This window comes from Triturus cristatus, chromosome 8, assembly GCF_964204655.1.
Source record: "Triturus cristatus chromosome 8, aTriCri1.1, whole genome shotgun sequence".
NCBI lineage: Eukaryota > Metazoa > Chordata > Amphibia > Caudata > Salamandridae > Triturus > Triturus cristatus.
The window spans coordinates 866,590,376-866,613,805 of NC_140591.1; the positions used below are offsets into that span (position 1 = coordinate 866,590,376).

A 23,430-nucleotide genomic window follows, 5' to 3' on the forward strand; every position below is an offset into this window, starting at 1 on the left:
GGATTTGGGGGCAGTTGCAGTGGCGCTGTGCTCGTGACGGAACCACTCCGTCACGAGTCACGGGTGAGCTGTGCTCATGACGGAGTGGTTCCGTCACGTCTCCGCCCACTGCGCTAATCGCCCGCACAGGCAGGGAATTAGGTCATGAGCACGGAAAGGGTTAAAAGGAGTTCCTCCGGAAGTCGTTAAACACACCAAGAACCCTTAGTAACAAATAATCTTAGAATAGTCTCCTGGCCTAAGATGTTAAATGGTAAGTAAAGATTTATGAACACTATCTACATTATTTTATTAACATTGAAAATGATATTCCATCTTCTGAGCTTATTCTAACAGCCCATGGTGGTTTCTTTGAGGCTCTGAAATATATATTTCTAACTAAATCTACTGGGAAGAAATTTGTAGAAGGGAAGAAACATACCTGGTTTAACCATAAGTGCAAAATGGCAGAACATGAGAAGAGGCTGGCTACTTGAGAGGGCTATCACTCAGATGTGGTACAAGCACGAAATAGCTATAAATCAGCTCTTGCCAAAGCCAAGCTCGACTGGGTTGAAAAGAATTGGCACGACTTAATGGCTGCAAGTAGACGCAGTGATAATCGCTCATTTTGGCATATTGGAGCCCATGGAAACTTGGATCGCGTCACTACACCGAAATACTGTATCCAACCTGAGAAGTGGGTAGTCCACTTTACTGTGCTTTATGACAAAGGAGAAGCTAATCGTTTTGAGGATAGTACTTGTAATCCAATTCATTGTCAACCTGCTGAGATAGTAAGTGGTGGAAACAACGAAGGGCCATTTTTAGGTCTGATGATACCCTTAAGGCAATAGACAGGTTAAAAATAGCAAAAGCCCCCGGGCAGGATCGGTTACCTGGGGACCTATACAAGTCCGAGCTTCTTGTATGAGCCCCGTATATAAATCGTTTGTCCAATGCAATAGCTAATGGGGGAGACATAGCAGAAACCTGGAGAGGGGCGGAGATAATAACCATACATAAGAAAGAGATGACTCGGTCCCATCAAATTACAGACCGATTAGTTTAATAGATAATTTGTAAAAAAAACTTTTGCCAGGCAACTTTTGGATAAACTACTGTTATGGATGAAAGAAAATTTTATTTTTTCCACCCTTCCAAGCCAGTTTCCGTACTAAAGCTAGTACATTCGACCAGGTGTTTAGGTTTACACTGCTCAACTGGAAATATGTACTACTAAATAAACATAAATTGTATGAAGCCTTTGTCGATCTTGGAGCTGCTTTCAAACTTGTGCCCTGGAAATCACTCTGGGAAGCTTTATTAGGGATGGGAGCCTATGTAAATTTGGTAAACCTGCTTGTAAGGTTGCATGTGCAAAACTATGTGCAGGTTGGGTGGGGAAAACAGGGCGAACTACCTACTAAGAATACCATTCTGCGCCGGGTGCGTACTCGCACCCGCATTATTCTCCTTGTATGTACATGGAATAGTTAATGACCTGAGGGATTGTGCGAATGATTCTCCAGTGCTGAATAGCAAGAAAACACCAATACTGCTCTTTGCAGAGAGATTCCATATTAATTTCCATGACTTCTATGGGTGTTTAGAGCTTGCTATATACATTTTTGTCCTTCTGTGTAGTTAGGGGCCTGGAACAAAATGTGGAGAAAACCAAGTTCATGGTTTTTGGAAAGAGAAAAGACTGAACAAGAGCTGTGAGAATAGATGGGAAACCATTGGAAAGGGTAAACACTTTTGACTATCTCTGGGTCAGGTTGACCGACACATTAGGTTGGGATCCACAATTAGATGAAAGCTACCTGTCCCTTTGCCGTAAATCTAAACCTATAATTCGTTTCCACAAACAGACCACGACTCTGTCATTAACCCCTGCCTTTGATGTCTATTGGATGAAAGCTCAAAATGCGGCACTATATGGAGCAGAGATATAGGGTTATGTGGATACCCATGAGCTGGTGGTGTGCGAGAATGTATATGTTAGATCCCTTGTATCTCTTCTAACTAGTACTCCTTTGATCCCTTTGTATTTTGATCTTGGGATGAGCACTATTGGGGACGTGGCTGCACTAAAACCATTGATGTATTGGCCGTGTTTGTGGACCATGCCAGAGCTAATAGAATACTGTGTATCCCTTAGAGAAGTTCTAAATATGAGCGGCGCCAAACTGATCCCATTGCTACTCCATGTTACAGCTTGGTGCCTGAGATTGTCTAATTTTTTAGACTGCCCTGAACGGATTAACAAATCGGACATAGCCACTGTAAAAATCAAGTATTGGGCCCACATGGCTGAACGGTATGCTTCTAGTATGACTGCAGGGCCATTAACCACTGAGTTCTTAAGTTTTAAGTCTTATCCCAAGTTTGAGCCCTTTCATGATTCGATTACACCTTCGTTGGCAAAAAGCCTTTGTGAGATTTCGCTTGGGCTGTTTACCCCTAAGGTCTTTTAACATCTGGGCCACTGAATCAGACTCAATTATCTGCCCAGCTTGCAGCAAGGCCACAGAAACTGTTGAGCACATTATGTTTTTTTGTATTGCATATCACTTTCTTCGAAGAAAGTGGATTTGACCTGGTTGCCGCAATATGAAAGTTAGACACTATTTGGTCACTCTGAGGATCTTAAAGACTGACACATCAAATCCCATGGTCTTAGCTGTAAGCAGATTTCTACTGAATGTTTGGTTCAGGCTACAAAAGTTTGTGATTTAGAATGCTCAGGAGGCTTCTTATACTAACCGAGATGTAACTATGCATAGGGTAGCTTGGACTCTGTCACCAGAGACATTTTCTTATGATTACCTGATTCCATTAGGCACTAAGGGCCAGATGTACGACCACTGGCAATTGTGACTTGTAAATTTCAAGTCGCAATTGCCAAAGTACAACAGTGGCTGTAACACTGTTAGCGATTCCCAATGGGGTCGCAAATTGCATGCCTCATGCATATTAATGAGGCTGTCACAATTTTTCGACCTGGCGAGACTTGGATGGCGTTATCTCTTTGAAAACTACTGGATGGAATTATGACACTTTCATAGAAAGCGAGGCTACTTCCTTCTAAAGAAAGAAAAACTGGATGTTCAATTGGTTATGACACATTGCTCCCTCTATAGGCTAACTCAATAGAGGAATCAGATTCAAAGAATATTTGTATTGGATGTGTGAGAAGTTGGCCTGGCATATGCTGTCTCCTAGTTATAGGGACACCTTGCACCAGTCCAATTCGACTCTTATTGATGATAGGTTTAAGACAACCTTTAAAGAAAGCTATCCTAGTGGTAGCTGTGGAGAGCAGCCTTCAGGCTAAGTCTTGAAGGAGTGTTAAGCTTATTGTTTTACCATAATAACCTCTTGAATAACCAAATGAAAGAGTAGCCCACACAGGTATATATATAAAATATATGTATTTATTCTAGACAGAATCCCACAGTCTCTTTATGAAGCTGTGGCAAAGTTACAATATCAAACAAGCATTGATAGACACAATAAATAGCACTATTAACATTGGGCCCCAGGGGGGGACCAAACCATATACTAAAAAAGTGGTATAAGAACCACGACAATTCTACAGGCAATGCCTAGGGCATTCAGGATCGCTGGCCCCTTAAGAATCCACCCCAGGTTATGAGGAAGGGGACCCACGGGAGGCGCGTGCAGTGCAAGTAGCTGCTATCGGGATCTCTATTACAGCCTATGGAGAATGTTGCGGTTGGAAATAAACAGATTAAAAATACTTCTAGCAGGAGTACAAAGTTAAAACTTTAGACTTAAGCTTTTGAGATGCCCACTACCACGAGAGTACCGAGGTACCACTCTTACCTGCCCCAGGGAAGCCGGGTGCATAGGTCGTTTCTGCTGTCGGGTCGCGGGCTGATTTTCAATGGGAAAATAGTCAAAAGTTCTGCTAGCCAAACGCGTCTGATGCCGTGAAGATCAAAGATGTGAAGATAGTAGAGAAGAACCTAAAAGCAGAGGGACAGAGTCTGGGTCACGGCAAAGTGACCAGGAGGCTCAAAGCAAAGAGCCCTTCGATGTCGGGTGCTTCAGGTGGAAAGTGGTGTAGCTTGGATCTGCAGCCACGGGCTCCGGGAGGCTTCAAGGAAGGCCAGCTTCAGGAGGGCGACTGTCCCACGTCGGATGAGGGTCGCTGCGGTGTTAGTGTCCGGATTGGATCCACTAAGCCTTGGCAACTGCAACCCACGAAGAATAAACAAATCGGCTACAGTGCAGACCCACGAGGTCTGGGAGAGGTCTCCTTCGAGGAGACTGTAGTGCAGGCCTGGAGCAACCAGGGGAACTCTTGATTGTAGGGCCCACAAGTCGAGAGACAAGGGACCGCGGGAGGCGGCAATTTGGAGTGCGTAAAAGGGCACCCACGGGCCACCGGAGGGGGCTAGGGCGCTGATCTTTGGCACAATTGCTGTAGAGTGGTTGGCTCGTAAACGGGCCAAAGCACAACTTCCCCACTGGTCAGGGTCGTGTGCTATGCAAGAGGTGGCCGGTGTCCTCGGGTATTGGGGATCTCGGCACCCACGCGGTCCACGGTGCCCAAACTCGTTGAGCACACTCACTGGCCTCTGGGATGCGCTGGAAACCCACCTCAAAGTTTCTGGAAGTCGTCGAAGTTCGTGAGAGCAGCGAAGTTCCAACCGGGTCACTTGCAGTGTTTCAGGTGCCTGCCAAGCAGGGGGATAACTCCTTTATCCCAAGGGAGATTTCTTCCGTCAGCTGGGCAGCAGCAAGTCGAAGGTCAAGACTGTAAAGTTCAAGATTAATCTGAGGCTCTGGGGCCACGTTATTCACCTTTATCCCCAAGATTAGGGGAGTGTCCAGAGTAGTGTCCACCAATGGTAGGTGAGGCGGGAAAGGGTGGCTACACCCTCTCCCCTTTGTGTGTTTCCCGCCTGGGCAAGGGGCAGGATGCCCCTGAACCGGTTCCAAGCGGTGTATGCAGAATGAGGCTTCTACAGCTGCCTACGTGCAACTCTGAAAGGACTTTTGGTGCACCCACCCTGTTCCAATCCACATTATCCTGTCTGGGGAGATGCTAGCACCTCCCTGCCACAGGAGCCCTATTGTCCAGCTGGCGAGGCTGGGGTTTTCCCCAGCAACAGCCAGCCAGGGTCGTGTAGGTGGCGGGCAGTAGCCATTTTGTGTTACTTGTGCACTTTTAAATTGGTGTCTAAATTCTGCCGCTTTTCCCATATCACCCCTCTAGCAGGGGGGAATCGTACCCTCATGCCCATGGCTGGACTGGGGGTATGATTCCTACATGTTTGACATCAAACACGATATGGTTCTGTGTAGCCATTCTCAAGTTATCGCGTTATCGCGATAGACTTATAATGCGGTTAAGAGTATATGGTATGGCTACACTACAAACAACCCAGCAATGATTTTACGAAGGTTGCAGAGAGGCCCTACTCATGTAGGGGTCCCCCCTCACACATACCTCAGCACCCTGCCTTGTAGGATTACCAAGGCCTGCTATAGGGGTGACCTATGAGAGTATATGTGTTGTAATGGGGTGGGATATAGGATTCCTATATCCCTGTAAGGGGTGCTAGCACCACCTTACCCAGACTACAGTAGTGGTCTGGTGGTGTCAGTTTGTATGGCTGTCCCAGGGCGGCACAATAAGTGCTGCAGCCCTGTTAGGCCTTCTGAGGGACCCATGCCCTGGGTACCTAGGGTACCATCTACAAGGGACTGTCAGGGCATCCTCAGCATCCAATTAGTTTGTACCTAGGGTACTTCACATTAATTTAGGGAGAAAGCAGATAGGCTGGGGTCCTGGATAGCAGGATCCCAGCCAGACTAGTCAAAAACCACTCAAATACCAGGCAAAAATTTGGGGGCAACCATTAGTCAGATTCCACCTTCCTACATAACCCCCCCCCCCCCCCCTCAAACGAAAGGAGATAAGGCTAACCTTGTCCAGATAAGCCTTTATTTCCTGAGTGGCCATATAAGGAAGAACCTGCACTAGCATGGTTGCTCCTTGTCTCATGGTCCACTTGGGAAATCCTACCCCAAGGGGTTCTAGAGTTTCTCCAAAGTCTAGGGAAATTACCTGTATTGGTTTTTGGGACAGAGGTGGGCTGGTGGGGTGTCTGAGTCTGGAAGTGAGGCCCTATTTGGGTTGGTCTCAACCTCCTCAGATCACTGGCCACTATGGAAGCATTTCTGCCCATGACTGTGTCATATCTGGCCCTAAGGGTCAACCTCTGGCTGCCTACAGCTGGGGGTAGGATCCCTTTGGTTGGAATAGTGGAGGGCACTGGAAGGTTTGGGGCAACTATGACCCAGGTTTCCCTGTGCTCAACAACATCCATTGGAGGGGTACCTATACCTAGGGGTAAGGGGGATCCCTCAGTTTGTAGAGGAATATTCACCTGGCTGAAACTACTCTGCTGGGTGTCCCTAATCTGCTGATGAGGGGGTTCCTCTGGACAGGGGCCCCTTAAGGGTCCACTGACCCCCCCCCCCCTGACCTCTGCAGCCCTGGGCTGACTGAGGCAGGGTAGAGAGGGGCAGGATACCTGCTCCAGACTGGGTACCACCTTGGAAGGATCCCCTGCCATCAGAGAGGTGGGCAGGCCAGGCCTGTCCACTTCTGGGGCAGTTACTTCACAAGGGGCAGCATCAGTTCCCTGAGAAACTTGACCCATACCTTTAGTCTGGTGGGGTGAGGACTGTTCCTCACCCCTATGCTCTCTGTTTGGGTGGAGTGATCCATAGTTTCAGGCTTCACTCCCTTTATTTTCTCCTGGGGTGGAGGTGAGGCCCTCGGGGTCTCATCCACTCTCTCAGGGATTCCTACCATTTTCAAATGGGCCTTGTGGTCAACCTCAGCCCAGGCTGAGATTTCCAGATCATTCCCCAGTAGACAATCTACAGGCAAGGTGGGGGACACTGCCACTCTCTTTGGGCCAGTGACCCCTCCCCAGCTGAGATTTACTACTGTCATGGGATAGTCTGTCCTTACTCCATCAACGTTGGTCACCTGGTAGTTAAACCCAGGTAAAAGCTGTTCTAGGGGCTCTAGTCTCTTGGTCACCATGGTGACACTGGCCCCTGTGTCCTTGTAGGCCACAGCCTTCTGACCATTGATCATGGGCTCTTGTCTGTACCTGCCCAGGATACTGGGACTCATGGTAAAGTTGGCAAACCCCATGCCACCATCACAGACTAGAGTTGCTTGTGCAGGGGGCCTGGTTAGGCCAGAGTCCACCTGAGTTCCCAAAGAAAACCCAACTAAGTTTTTGGGTGCACTCCCACCACCTGGGGGATTACTACTAGTAGCAACAGGAGGTGTTGGAGCTGCAACTGGAGGAACATTTTCTTTATTGCCATTCTTTGGACAACTGGAGTCAGTTTTCCAGTGGCCAGGTTTCTGACACACATGGCAATATGGTTTCTTTTTAGAAGAGGAAGGATTTTGGGACCCACCCCCAGCACTGGGTTTTTGGGGCTCTTCAGGGGACTTTTCTGTTTTATTATCCCCACCTTTCTCTTTGGGCTTGGTAGAATCTTTCTTCTGGTCACCACCTTGGTTCTTGGGCCTGATCCTGGTTCTGACCCATTTGTCTGCCTTCTTTCACAATTCTTGGGGAGAGGTCAGATCAGAGTCCACCAGGTGCTGGTGTAAGAGTTGGTTTTGACAATTATTAAGAATCTGCTCCCTCATGATGAGATTATACAATCTGATAATTATTTACTTTACTGCCATTTAACCAACCTTCCAAGGCCTTGGTAGCACAATCAACAAAGTCTACCCAATCTTGATCCAGTGCTTTTTGGCTGTCTCTGAACTTAAGTCTGTATTGATCAGTGGTTAAGTCAAACCCATCTATTAAAGCATCTCTCAAGATATAGTAATCATCTGCATCCTCTTCTCTTACAGAGAGGAGCTTGTCTCTACCTTTGTCTGCAAAGGAGAGCCACAGGGTTGCTGCCCACTGCTCTACTGGGACCCTTTGTACTTTACAGGCCCTTTCAAGAGCAGAGATCCATTTGTGGATATCATCCCCTGTCTTATAGGGGGGTACAATCTTGTGGAGGTTCCTATTGTCAGGGACTTTCTCTCTAACTCTAGGGGATTCATTACTGCCACCAGGGATCTCTAGACCCCACTTTCTTGAAGCTCTCTGAAGCTCCAGGGACTCCCTGTCTAATGCTAACTGCTATTTCCTTAGTTGTAGCTTTGCCTGCCCAAACTGGAGCAATCTGCATTTCCTCTCTTGGGAGGATTCTCTCCTCTGAGGAGAGGCAGAGGTCCTTTTGGATCTCCTAGAATGGTTGGACCCAACTGAGGGGGATCTGTTCCTTCTGGGATTCACCACTCTCCCTTTAGGGATGGAGAGAGTGCCTTTTGGGCCATCACCTCCATGTTGTGAGTGGTTTTCTTCTTCCAGGTCAGGATCTTCATCCTCTTCCTGGTCCTCATCAGAGTCCTCTCTTGGAGGATCCTCTTCTGATGGATGCCCACCAAACCTGTCTACCCCACCAGACCCTAAAGTCTGCATAAAGTCTGCTATGAGCAGGATTTCCCTGAGACGTTGGGTATTGGCACCTTTGTTTGTCTTAAGTTTCCTAAGGGTGCACATCTCCCTAAGATCAGCAAAGGAGAGATGATCATACTTGTCGACTGGGACCCTTTGGGGTCCTTCCAGAGCGTTAGGGGCACCTGAACCTAAAGACATTTCTAGTGTAGTGAAAGTGGTGTATCTACCTACACTAAGTGTGGCCTACTGAACCCTTTCTTGAGTTGTAGTCAAGGTGTGCTAAACCCTCTACACACAACTCCTAAGTTCAGTAGAACTTATTGTATTCTAAGCTTGAATTTATATGTACCTTTGGTACCTAGTGGCTTTCCCTTTAGAAATTCAATTTATCTGGTAAAACAATGGCAAGCTTGAATCCAACCACTGCACACCAATGTGAGAAGTTGGCCTGGCATATGCTGTCTCCTAGTTATAGGGACACCTTGCACCAGTCCAATTCGACTCTTATTGATGATAGGTTTAAGACAACCTTTAAAGAAAGCTATCCTAGTGGTAGCTGTGGAGAGCAGCCTTCAGGCTAAGTCTTGAAGGAGTGTTAAGCTTATTGTTTTACCATAATAACCTCTTGAATAACCAAATGAAAGAGTAGCCCACACAGGTATATATATAAAATATATGTATTTATTCTAGACAGAATCCCACAGTCTCTTTATGAAGCGGTGGCAAAGTTACAATATCAAACAAGCATTGATAGATACAATAAATAGCACTATTAACATTGGGCCCCAGGGGGGGACCAAACCATATACTAAAAAAGTGGTATAAGAACCACGACAATTCTACAGGCAATGCCTAGGGCATTCAGGATCGCTGGCCCCTTAAGAATCCACCCCAGGTTATGAGGAAGGGGACCCACGGGAGGCGCGTGCAGTGCAAGTAGCTGCTATCGGGATCTCTATTACAGCCTATGGAGAATGTCGCGGTTGGAAATAAACAGATTAAAAATACTTCTAGCAGGAGTACAAAGTTAAAACTTTAGACTTAAGCTTTTGAGATGCCCACTACCACGAAAGTACCGAGGTACCACTGTTACCTGCCCCAGGGAAGCCGGGTGCATAGGTCGTTTCTGCTGTCGGGTCGCGGGCTGATTTTCAATGGGAAAATAGTCAAAAGTTCTGCTAGCCAAAAGCGTCGATGATGCTGTGAAGATCAAAGATGTGAAGATTGTAGAGAAGAACCTGAAAGCAGAGGGGACAGAGTCTGGGTCACGGCAAAGTGACCAGGAGGCTTAAAGCAAAGAGCCCTTCGATGTCGGGTGCTTCAGGTGGAAAGTGGTGTAGCTTGGATCTGCAGCCACGGGCTCTGGGAGGCTTCAAGGAAGGCCAGCTTCAGGAGTGCGACTGTCCCACGTCGGATGAGGGTCGCTGCGGTGTTAGTGTCCGGATTGGATCCACTAAGCCTTGGCAACCGCAACCCACGAAGAATAAACAAATCGGCTACAGTGCAGACCCACGGGGTCTGGGAGAGGTCTCCTTCGAGGAGACTGTAGAGCAGGTCTGGAGCAACCAGGGGAACTCTTGATTGTAGAAATAGACCTCCGCTAGGGCCCACAAGTCGAGAGACAAGGGACCGCGGGAGGTGGCAATTTGGAGTGCGTAAAAGGGCACCCACGGGCCACCGGAGGGGGCTAGGGCGCTGATCTTTGGCACAATTGCTGTAGAGTGGTTGGCTCGTAAACGGGCCAAAGCACAACTTCCCCACTGGTCAGGGTCATGTGCTATGCAAGAGGTGGCCGGTGTCCTCGGGTATTGGGGATCTCGGCACCCACGCGGTCCACGGTGCCCAAACTCGTTGAGCACACTCACTGGCCTCTGGGATGCGCTGGAAACCCACCTCAAGGTTTCTGGAAGTCGTCGAAGTTCGTGAGAGCAGCGAAGTTCCAACCGGGTCACTTGCAGTGTTTCAGGTGCCTGCCAAGCAGGGGGATAACTCCTGTATCCCAAGGGAGATTTCTTCTGTCAGCTGGGCAGTAGCAAGTCGAAGGTCAAGACTGTAAAGTTCAAGATTAATCTGAGGCTCTGGGGCCACGTTATTCACCTTTATCCCCAAGATTAGGGGAGTGTCCAGAGTAGTGTCCACCAATGGTAGGTGAGGCGGGAAAGGGTGGCTACACCCTCTCCCCTTTGTGTGTTTCCCGCCTGGTTCCAAGCGGTGTATGCAGAATGAAGCTTCTGCAGCTGCCTACGTGCAACTCTGAAAGGACTTTTGGTGCACCCACCCTGTTCCAATCCACATTATCCTGTCTGGGGAGATGCTAGCACCTCCCTGCCACAGGAGCCCTATTGTCCAGCTGGCGAGGCTGGGGTTTTCCCCAGCAACAGCCAGCCAGGGTCGTGTAGGTGGCGGGCAGTAGCCATTTTGTGTTACTTGTGCACTTTTAAATTGGTGTCTAAATTCTGCCGCTTTTCCCATATCGCCCCTCTAGCAGGGGGGAATCGTACCCTCATGCCCATGGCTGGACTGGGGGTATGATTTCTACATGTTTGACACCAAACACGATATGGTTCTGTGTAGCCATTCTCAAGTTATCGCGTTATCGCGATAGACTTATAATGCGGTTAAGAATATATGGTATGGCTACACTACAAACAACCCAGCAATGATTTTACGAAGGTTGCAGAGAGGCCCTACTCATGTAGGGGTGCTCCCTCACACATACCTCAGCACCCTGCCTTGTAGGATTACCAAGGCCTGCTATAGGGGTGACCTATGAGAGTATATGTGTTGTAAAGGGTTGGGATATAGGATTCCTATATCCCTGTAAGGGGTGCTAGCACCACCTTACCCAGACTACAGTAGTGGTCTGGTGGTGTCAGTTTGTATGGCTGTCCCAGGGTGGCACAATAAGTGCTGCAGCCCTGGTAGGCCTACTGAGGGACCCATGCCCTGGGTACCTAGGGTACTATCTACAAGTGACTGTCAGGGCATCCTCAGCATCCAATTAGTTTGTACCTAGGGTACTTCACATTAGTTTTAGGGAGAAAGCAGATAGGCTGGGGTCCTGGATAGCAGGATCCCAGCCAGACTAGTCAAAAACCACTCAAATACCAGGCAAAAAGTTGGGGGCAACCATTAGTCAGATTCCACCTTCCTACAGGATGACACGAGCCTGGAACACGGATCAGTCTATCTTGAACGAGACAGCATTCTTCCATAGAACCCCCGTTCATTACCGCACAGATGATAAAGAAATTCCTTAACTGTTGGTCCTGAAGAAGGAGACACGAAATTTGTATTTAGTCTCCGAAACGTGCGTAGACCAGTGATCACAAATCTGGGAGATCCATAGAAGAATCATCTGCCAACATATTGAATAAGACATCTTTTGCTCATTTAAGACTCCTAAATTTATGGACTAAAATTTAAGCAGGATCTCAAATCAGATGTGGATTTCAGCTATTTTCTTATGTGGTGTGATTGATGGCATGTATGAGTAGTATGACAGGTGAGAATGATAGTGTGATGGTGTTTTTCCATTGGGGGTATTTCAAATGTGTTTCTGTCAAAAAGTGAGTTTCTTTAAACTGTTTTCCTAATTTAAGGAGCTGAGTAAATTCTCTTGTTTCTCAATTTTATTGATTGTTTGAACGCAACTCCATGTGGAAATATTTTTATAAAAATATCTAAAAATGATGTATAATTCATACGTAAAAAATATCATATGAATGTTTTTGTAAAAAAATAAAACAATAAGATGAAAAAGAAAGTTGCTTCTGCAATGTAATACTGTTCTGGGGAATGTCTATATATAAGTGATTACTATTGAAAAATTGGAAAGGTCAGATAAGAGGTTTTTTCTATGTATTTACTCCCAGGAATGTTGGCCTGCTGGGCTCAGCAGACCGCCATGTCTGGGACTGCTTTGAATTAAAGCATTTTTAAGGAAAACGGGATGCGTTTTAAAAAAAAAAAATGAAACGTTTTTGTTTCATTTTCTAAGGGCACGTAGTGGTCTTGCTTTGGAAAAAATGTTTGTGCACCCATTCACAAAAGGGAAGGGGTCACCTGGGGACTCATTCCCGTTTGCGAACGATTTACCACCCTCTTGTAGAGGGTGGTAAACTGCGAGTGTTTTGCGACCGCATAGGGTTCAGACTCGCTATTAGGAAGGGACACCCTCAGAACGCCCCTTCCTAATAGCGAGTCGCTAACCCTATTTTGCGAGTCGCTAATTAATTAGCGACTTGCAAAATAGGATTAGTACGTGGCCCACAGGTTTTTAGCATGCGCAAACGGGTCTAAAACCCATTTGTGCATGCAAAAATCTGTTGTATATCTGGCCCTGAGCACTTTAATTACACGAGAGGATGTTATTAATTGATTGCAATTTAAAATGGTATTATATAATTGAAAAATGGGAAAGAATACTTTTTATTGAATGTTATTTATTGATTGGGCATACTTTGATGGTTTGGATTAAACCAAATAAAGTTTATGAAACAAATGTTGTCCTGTCTGTTTCCACTGGCCTATGAGGTTTTTGTTTTGGACAGTGCACTGCACTCCCTGCCACCTGTTACTGTTGTGGTATAGGCTCCTGCCATTCTGGGTCCTGTTTAGTTGTTGAGTTTTGTTTTCCCATGGAACACTGGATTCCAGCCCCTCCCCCAGTGGTGATGGGATGTCTCACAGAGCTTTCCTTTGAAAGTCTTTTTTGCTCCTGTGAGTCACTGTATATTCTGTCTTGCATGTGCATTCTTTTTATACCTCTTGGTTCTACTGGCATGGGCTAGCCTACATAGTGTGACTTCCTTGTTGTTGATTTGCTGGTGCTATACCTCACCACTGCCGGTTGCAGAGGGTCATTGTATTTGAGTTGAATTGCCACGGTGAGTCCTTTTTTCCCGAACTCACTTTTGTCTCGTTCTGGACAGAGGTGGGTTTGCAGGTCTAGGTCTCTTTACTTCAGTCATCTTGCTTTGTGCTGAGCTGTGTGCTCAGTGGAAGTGCTGGCATGCCATGCTGCCAGTGCTGTAGCCCCTCTTTTTCTGTCTGAGTGAACCCCTTTTCCATTTGTGTCCCTTTTGGCGGTTGGACATTCCTGGCTCACTCTATGCTTGGGAAGACGTCCTACAGCGGGTGTCTACATGTTGTAACCATCTTTAAATGATGGACACTTGTGGGTGCTGGGTGGATGCTTCTTAAGGACTTTGGTGTGCTGGGCGCTGTGTTGTTCTGCTGGGTCAGCTTGCATGTCAGCAGTTGGTATTTCTTTGTCTCAGTAACAAGTGGATTCTGGGAGGTGTGATTCCCCTCTGCAGATGGACCCGCATATTTTGGGTGTTTCCTTATGTCCGTTGACCACATTGATGGTTGGGATCTGTGTACTTCTTCCTACATGTAGTAGCTGATTCGGGATTAGGGCTAGGCTGTTGCTATACATTCTTTTAAAATGCGTCTCACTCTGCCTTGCGGTGTTATCGCCCACAGTGGATTGAATATGTGATACCTCCTTGCTTGGGTATGCGCTTGCCAGTTGGTCATGGTGCTTCTTAACCTTCTAACCGGTTTGCCTTGCTGGGATTTGTGGCAGTTCTGTTCCACTGGACTCTGGTACTCTTCTGCTGTGCCTTGGTGGTGTTGCTTTTATCCGCTTTCCCTCCGGGGTTGGCTGTCCTTTGCTAGTGAGTCCTCTTACATTGTGCATGTGGACTGCTGGCGCGTTGCTGTTTGATTAACCTTGAATGGGGTGCATTTCCTGACTCACATTTATCTTCAAGGTTTGGCAGTGTTGCTATTATCTTGTGCTCTTCTTGACATCTGTCCCTGGTTCTTACCTCTTGCCATTTGCTTGCTGGCCGGCTATTAATGTGTTGCCTTGTCTTTTGTAATGGAAATTTAGCATTCCTTTGGTGTCCCTATGATTGTTGGTGTTTACCGTTTTGGTCTTGGATAATGGCAGATTCATTTTTGTCAAGTGGACTGTGTACAGTGCTCAGTTGTGATGCAGTTAGTTTTCTTGACTTTCACCCAACTGTCCTTGCCTTCCTTCAGATCAGGTGGCATCTGACTCCTGTGGATTCTGTCGCACTGTAACGCCCTGAACGTCTCAGGATCGTTTAACAGACACGACAATGAGGACGCAACCACTTGTGAAGGGTTAGTTCTTTTAATGAAGGCAAATAAAATACAAAGAACAAACAAAAGTTATAGTCACTGGAATCCTCCAGGCTAAGTACGTTACCAGCCCACAGCACGGATGGTCCTAACCGTCCTCTGCATATACGCCGATCCCGGCGTATGCCAACAGAGGGCAGAAATGAAATGGCCGACAATGCCAATCGGTAGGCTGTGAGGGGCACGAAGAGTGTTGGGGAGAATCGAGGAGTCAGGGAAACACCCAGCCGGGGTCTTTACCTGAAGGGAGCAGCCGCTCAACCTCTTCCTCAGACTGCACCGGGACGCGGAGTCACCTCCTGGTGATGCGTCACCGATACCCCAAATACAAGCAAGAAGACTGAACCGAGAGCAGCCGCTCGATCGATCCTGTGGACTTCCGAGTCTGTAACGCGGCAAACACCTCCTGGTGTGCGTTACAGCTGGCAGTCCCTGTGTCTCTGGTCGGGCTGGGAGTTACGACTCCAACCAGCAAAAGCGCCACTGCGCTTGGACTCAGCCGAGTCAAAAAGCGAAGCTCAATGGTTGACCGGTAGAGCTTCCGGGTCCTTCACAGGTGACGATGGGGCAAGACACGGCCCAGGGAGTAACGACTCGACCTACCTCCGTTCTTGCCTTACTGGAGCACCACTCCGGAACACTGCTCTTCACGAAGCAGGTACGTCGGTGTAAACACAATATCCGACAGCCTTGTACCTCCCGGTTCCTCCCTTTATAGGGCGTGTTTTCCTTGAGTTATGTAACAGCTCTCCTGTTTACATAAGGGCGTGTTTCCCTTGAGTTATGTAACAGCTCTCCTGTTTACATAAGGGCGTGTTTCCCTTGAGTTATGTAACAGCTCTCCTGTTTACATAAGGGCGTGTTTCCCTTGAGTTATGTAACAGCTCTCCTGTTTACATAAGGGCGTGTTTCCCTTGTATGACAGGAATTCTTGACAGTACATCCTCCCTCTCAGCGGCTCCCCACGGGTCCAGCGCTGGCAGGAAAACGCCGATGGAACAAGGAGACCAAGCGCGGAGCATGAACCCCTTCAGCCGGTTCCCATGAATGCTCCTCCGGGCCATAGCCTTTCCACGCAACCAGGTACCACAGCTTCCCCCTGCGCCATTTGGACGCCCGTATGCCCGACACTTCATACTCCACCTCCGACTCCACGCATACCGGCCTAGGTGTCCCAGACGGCTTGGAGGGTGCTGGTTTGAGCAATGATACATGAAAGACAGGGTGTATCCGCAATGACTGGGGCAAGCACACCTTCACGTTCACGGGACCCATACACTTGGTAATTCGATAGGGGCCCATGTACTTGGGATGGAACACACTGTTCTTTCGAAACCTCATGTTTCTTGTGGATATCCAGACGTAGTCTCCAGTGCGGTACAGTGGCCCGGGCCTTCTCTTCCTATCTGCCGCAGCCTTGTATCTTCTCTTGGCCTCTATTAGGACAGCCCTTGAGCGCATCAACGTGTCTTTTATGTGTGCCACCCTGTCCGCTGTGGCGGGAATCCTGTCCTCTCTGAACGGATGTAGAAATGGCAAGAACCTGGGATGTTGGCCATAGTTGCTATAGAACGGAGATGACTGTGTGGAGCTGTGAGTGGCGTTGTTATAGGCTATCTCTGCAACCCATAGCAAGTCGACCCATTCTTCCCTGCCCTGGTCCACAAAACATCGCAGATACTGTTTGAGCGTTTGGTTCAGGCGCTCGGTTTGGCCGTCCGTTTGAGGGTGGTAGCTGGTGGACAGGGCGGTCTTAACATGCAGCGCAGTGCACCAAGTCTTCCAGAATTGCGCAGTAAACTGCGACCCCCGGTCCGACACGATCACCCCAGGTAATCCATGCAGTCGTACCACATTCTTTAGGAGTAGTGACGCCAATTCCCCGGCCGTAGGGACTCTCTTGCAGGGGATGAAGTGCCCCATTTTCGTCAAGTAATCCACCACCACCAGTATTGCCGTCATCCCCTGGTCTACCGGTAGGCCCACCACGAAGTCCAGTGATATGCTATCCCATGGTCTATCCGGGGTCGGAAGTGGATGTAAGAGCCCTTGGGTTCGGCCATGGTCGGCCTTCATGGTAGCACACGTAGGACACTCCTGTCCCCACCTCCTGACATCCACTCTCATGGTTGGCCACCAGAAATGCCGTCCCATGCTAGCCACCGTTTTTTCAAAGCCCAAATGACCTGCGCATGGAGAGTCATGGCACCAGATGAATGCTTGTTTCCTTAGCCTAGGCGTGGGTATCAATAGGCACCTGCCCTTCAGGGGTATCCCGTCCTTCAGCTGCCATTCTCTGTGACTGAGGAGCCACCTCCGCCATGCGAATGACCTGATCCCTCTCTTTATTCCCCTCAGGAAAGTATCCGGTTGGATAACCCCCAATACCATCCTCGGGGAAATGATGGAACGCTCGGTTGCAGGCAATGGTTCCTTAACTGCAGATTGACGGGACAGGGCGTCCGCCTTCCGGTTTTCCGTCCCCGGCCGATATGTGATGCGGAAGTTGAACCCCGCAAAGAAGATCATCCACCGCAGCTGCCTGGGAGAAAGGTGTCTAGTGGCCATCATGAACTGTAGGTTCCGATGGTCCGTGTACACCGATACCACATGTCTTGCCCCCATCAACCAGTGCCTCCATTCGGTGAAGGCGTCCTTGATTGCGAGAAGCTCCTTCTCCGCAATATGGTAGTTGCGTTCGGCGTCGTTGAGTTTGCGGGACATGTACGCAACGGGATGAAGCACCCCTGTGTCGTGGTTGCGTTGGGACAAGATAGCCCCCAGCGCCACATCCGACGCGTCCGCTTCCACCACGTAGGGGAGATCCGGATCGGGGTGAGCCAACACCGGCGCCTTACCAAAGGCGCTTTTCAGGGCCTCAAAGGCTTTGTTCGCTTCAGGGGACCAGACAAACTCCTTGGACTTCCTCAGTAGCTGTGTGATTGGGGCCACCACTCCTGAAAATCCATCTATAAACCGCCTGTAAAAGTTGGCGAAGCCAATGAAACTTTGGACGTCCTTCACGCTTTGGGGCACCGGCCATTCTTTCACCGCCTTGATCTTTCGTTCTGCCATCTCCTGTCCCTCTGGACTCAGCATCACTCCGAGGAATTCCACGGATGTGACGTGGAAGTCACACTTGCTGAGTTTACAAAACAGCATGTTTTCCCTCAGCTTTTGGAGCACAGCTTTGACGTGGTGTACGTGCTCCTCCACACTGGACGAATAGATGAGGATGTCGTCGATATATACGACCACGTAGATATCCAACTCCTCTCTGAATACCTCATTCAAAAAGTACTGAAAGGCTGCCGGGGCGTTGCACAGACCGAACGGCATGACGAGGTACTCAAAAAGGCCGAACCTGGTCTTAAAGGCGGTCTTCCACTCGTCTCCGTCCCTCATGCGCACCAGATGGTATGCCCCTTTCAAATCCAACTTGGTGTAGATACGAGCTTTCTTGACCTGTTCCAGAAGTACACTGATGAGAGGCAAGGGGTACCGATTTTTTATGGTTATCGCATTCAATGCCCTAAAGTCCACACAGGCTCTCAGCTCCCCATTAGCCTTCGGGATGAAGAAGAGTGGCGAGGCGGCCGGAGACTTGGACGGGCGGATGAATCCTAGCTTGAGGAGTTTATCCAGGTACCCCCGGAGATGCACGTTTTCAGGCTCCGTCAGGGCATACAGCCTGCCGCTGGGAACGCTGGCCCCTGGCACCAGGTCGATCTGGCAGTCAAACTGTCTATGTGGTGGTAGCACTTCCGCCTTCACCTCATCAAATACATCCTCAAAACTGTGATAAGCCTGGGGGAGAGCCACATCTTTTTCTGCCGCTGTAGCCACCGTCTGACTCCCGCTCTCATCTGCGTCAAGGGATTCCGTTCTTATTCCACAATGCAGGATGCAATACGGTGACGTCATTTCGATGCGATGTGTTGGCCAATCCACAAAGGGGTTGTGTTTCTGTAGCCACGGCAATCCCAATATGACGCCATATTGGGGCGCTCGGATGATGTTAAAATCGATTTGTTCCAAATGGTTCCTCCCATATCTCATCGGAAGGACCCCCGTGTGCTGTCCGATGGGCCCCGTCACCAATCGCCTTCCGTCTACCGCATAGACGTCTTCGGGTACTGCTTTGGGAAGAAGCACTAGCCCTAGCCTGCATGCCTCGTTGTGGTCCATAAACATGCCAGTGGCCCCTGAATCCACCATGGCCACAACGGGTATCCACTGGTCATGCACTCCCACGTGCACCGTGATAAACAGGTGTCGTTGTCCCTTAGTGACCGAGTTGGAAAGTGAAGGGATGGATGAGTGACTCCGAGATGCCCCTTCTCTGGTCTTGGAGTCCTCTAGTTTTCCGCCGGTATGTCCACCACGGCTGTTACCGACCGGTTGGCCCGATAACGTGACGTCTTCGGTTTGGCAGGGCATTCACGTACGTAGTGGCCTTTTTTGCCACAATATAGGCACAATCCTTGTTTACGGCGTGACTCTTTCTCCGTGGCTGTGAGGCTCGCTCGTATTGCGCTGATGTCCATGGGTTCTCCCTTGGATGCGGTGGAAGTTTCAGGACTTCCCACCGTCACATAGGATGGAAGGGATTTTCCTTTTCTCCCATGATCCCCCTTTCTTTCACTTAGCCTATGTTCCAGCCGTAATACCAGGTTGATAAGGCCCTCACATGTCTTGGGTTGAGGGTCAATATGAGCCACGGCGTCTTTGAGCTCATCGCACAGCCCTTGATGGAAGAGCGCCGTCTGTTTAGCAACAGGCCACTTGGTTTCCGCAACCAGCCTTCGGAACGCGTTGAGATACTGCACCAGGTCGTTGGATCCCTGTCTCAACTCAAGCATTTCACGGTCCGCCGTGTACGAGTCAGCCCTTCTGTCGAATACCTTCAGGAATTCCTCGCGAAAAGCACCCCAATCACATAAGAGGGGGTCGTCCCTGCTCACCAGAGGTACGGCCCATTGTGCCGCGTTTCCAGCCAAATAGGATATAAGGAAAGCCACACGAGCCTGACTCGTGGGGAACGCCTTTGGTTTGCACGATAAATGTAGCGCCACTTGTGTGAGGAATACCTGCACTGTGTTAGGATCCCCACTGTACCTCTCTGGTGTTGCCAAGGGGATGGCTACCGGCATTTCCACTACTACCGCAGGGGTCTGGTTCGTGAGGGAGGTGCTGGGCGTGAGCGGGTCCATTTGGATAGCATCCAGTCTGGCTTTTACATCGGCTGTTTCTTGCCTAGAGGCAGCCACTTCAACTTGCATGGCCGCTAAAGCAGCCAGCACATCATCAAGTGTTGCCATGTCTGTTATCGACCGGGAGACAGTTAGTGTTATTAAGGTCGGATATTTTGTAACGCCCTGAACGTCTCAGGATCGTTTAACAGACACGACAATGAGGACGCAACCACTTGTGAAGGGTTAGTTCTTTTAATGAAGGCAAATAAAATACAAAGAACAAACAAAAGTTATAGTCACTGGAATCCTCCAGGCTAAGTACGTTACCAGCCCACAGCACGGATGGTCCTAACCGTCCTCTGCATATACGCCGATCCCGGCGTATGCCAACAGAGGGCAGAAATGAAATGGCCGACAATGCCAATCGGTAGGCTGTGAGGGGCACGAAGAGTGTTGGGGAGAATCGAGGAGTCAGGGAAACACCCAGCCGGGGTCTCTACCTGAAGGGAGCAGCCGCTCAACCTCTTCCTCAGACTGCACCGGGACGCGGAGTCACCTCCTGGTGATGCGTCACCGATACCCCAATCACAAGCAAGAAGACTGAACCGAGAGCAGCCGCTCGATCGATCCTGTGGACTTCCGAGTCTGTAACGCGGCAAACACCTCCTGGTGTGCGTTACAGCTGGCAGTCCCTGTGTCTCTGGTCGGGCTGGGAGTTACGACTCCAACCAGCAAAAGCGCCACTGCGCTTGGACTCAGCCGAGTCAAAACGCGAAGCTCAATGGTTGACCGGTAGAGCTTCCGGGTCCTTCACAGGTGACGATGGGGCAAGACACGGCCCAGGGAGTAACGACTCGACCTACCTCCGTTCTTGCCTTACTGGAGCACCACTCCGGAACACTGCTCTTCACGAAGCAGGTACGTCGGTGTAAACACAATATCCGACAGCCTTGTACCTCCCGGTTCCTCCCTTTATAGGGCGTGTTTTCCTTGAGTTATGTAACAGCTCTCCTGTTTACATAAGGGCGTGTTTCCCTTGAGTTATGTAACAGCTCTCCTGTTTACATAAGGGCGTGTTTCCCTTGAGTTATGTAACAGCTCTCCTGTTTACATAAGGGCGTGTTTCCCTTGAGTTATGTAACAGCTCTCCTGTTTACATAAGGGCGTGTTTCCCTTGTATGACAGGAATTCTTGACACGCACCCTGCATTGTTCTCCTGTCTAGGGGCATATGAGGTGGTGTTCAAGGGACCCTTCTTGTGTTTGAGCTGTTTGTCTGGAGTTTCTTCAACTGAGCATTGCCAGTATTCATTGCAGGAACTTACGGCTGATAGTATGTTGTGCTGTCCTCATTCTGCCTCCTAGTTAGTGCCCTGGGGCTAAAGTTTCTGATTGGCCTCTGGCTTGACCTTTACAACTCTGTCTCTTGTTGGTGTTGTGGAATGTCTGACCTGTTTTGTGCCAAGGTTTGTCTTTAGTGCTCCTCAGACCCACCTCCATGTGGTACTACTTTGGTATTGACTTATGGGGTAAGGAATTTGCAGATAGAAGTATCTAATAAAAAAAAGTTACCTAACTTTGGAAACTATCTTTCTGGTAGATACTCTATTTATCTGCAGGTTCCTCACAATTTCCACCACCTCAAAGCTCTGAGGTTTGGTCAGTTTGTGGTGTATTGGTTTCCGGCTTACTTTGTCTGCCCCTAAGGGAGTGGGGAACAAGACAGAACCTGGTGTCAGCATGTGACACCTTTCATGAATCTGTGTCACATCCATGGGAGGAGGCACCATCAGCTGGTGTGGGAGGATTCACGAGGTGAGGAATCTAGCTAGAGTGTCAACCAGAAAGGTAGTTGCAAAAGGTAAGTAACTTTTTCCTCTGGTATTTGTCGACGACTAATAAAACATTGTCAAAATTGAGCTATGTTGTTTGAAAAACAATTCTTGCAGCTCTTATGCCACAAACACAATATTACTTGCAGTGTTGTGACTGCAGCACTATTCTAATTTCCAGTTTTCTTTTCTATTTTTGTTTTCTACAGATCACATTGGTACCTTGCAGTTATCTGTTTCCCTTGGCTGGAAAAAGCAATATATGAGGAACGTAAACTCCCTGATGAACCCCAGCATCTGATTGAAGCGGAAGAGCTGGATGACCCTGCTAGGAAAAGCACAGTCATTGTATTTAGTGATGCTTACAGTAGGAAACAAGAACTGAGCGGAAATCACAGTCCCCAGGCTGAAGGTAAATAACACAGTAACCAAACATATTCTCTGGTTCATCCCTACGGGGCAGGTTGATGGGGCTGGTGCATAGAATGAGCTAGTAAGTGAAGTGAGGGGTCTCGGGTGCCATAGGAGGAGTGCAGGATGATGACATTGTTTGCCCAGAGAATTTTTTATCAATGCTTAAATCAGCTGGTGCAAGATGATGATCAGTCAGACTGAGCTTAGTATGGGAAGAAACAGCTCTCCAGCACTAAATATTAATCTCATTCCTGCAGGACATTGTGATCTTGAGTTTCCTAAGACGCAGTAGTTGCTCATTCTGGCGGTTAAGCAACGTTTGCTACCCAGTCAAGACTCCAGAGCCAGCATCTTTGACTTCCAGCTTCCCAATTGGCAGTCTTTTCTCACAACTAATCCTACGACAAGTTGTGCTTGCAATCCATGGTGCCACTCTTACCCACCTCTAGCAGAGTATGTTTACATCTGTCTTATTTGTTGTGAGCAATGGTTTACGTGGCACAGATATATGTTAATGGAATTTGTTTCCTCTTAATTCTGTGACTCAACATCGTCAAACAGTTTTACAAGTTTGTCAATGATATAATTCTATTACAAAATGCTAAATGAAAAACCTTTCAGAGCAAACGATTGCTGCTGTTCATAAAATGCTGAAACCCTAGACTGTCTGACATTTTGCTTTAAGCAAGATGTCTACGTATTAGTAGTATTTAAAACAGCCAATCACAGGGAGACATCAATATGCATACAAGAGTATTAGTTCCTACTTTCATCCATAGAAAATGCTTCATAATGCACTCTATTGACAACGTGTCAAGTGTCCTGTTCTCCTGACCCCCTAGTTTCACTCCTGTAATACCACTCCCACAATTTCTCCCTATTGACTAAGGGGGCCACTTCTTTAAAACTCAAACAAATTGCTGACTATTTTTAAATGTTGTTCTTCGAAAGAAAAGAGATGCAGGAAATAACAGTAAATGGGCAGCAGCAGAGTTATTGAGGAATTGGACATTTCTACTTTGAGACACGTTTCTACAGATTGCTCATGCTCTGCAGTATTTTCCTCTCTGTAATGCAAATATCCCTGAACACTGGACTTTATTGTTCTCTTTTTTCAGTGAGAAATGTGGGTTTGTCGTAATCGGGTACATTCTACTCTTATTCTATTCTGAGGGTTTTCCTCGAAAACACCTTTGTCTGGTATGAGTCTGCAAAATGTATTTATTAACAAGCAGCAGTGATCACAGACAAATCATGCAGAAGTCTCCTTGAATTTGTCAAGGAGAGGAGCTAT

The 23,430-nt window shown here is 48.3% G+C and overlaps 1 protein-coding gene across 2 annotated transcripts in view; it reads left to right on the top strand.

Moving 5' to 3' along the window:
- Positions 1 to 23,430, top strand: part of SENP7 (SUMO specific peptidase 7) — a 991,910-nt gene that overhangs the window by 698,115 nt on the left and 270,365 nt on the right. For both annotated transcript variants that reach the window (XM_085622390.1, XM_085622391.1), the window contains exon 17: positions 21,932 to 22,134. In XM_085622390.1, the coding sequence (XP_085478516.1) occupies positions 21,932 to 22,134 (203 nt within the window). The remainder of the gene's footprint in view (positions 1 to 21,931; positions 22,135 to 23,430) is intronic.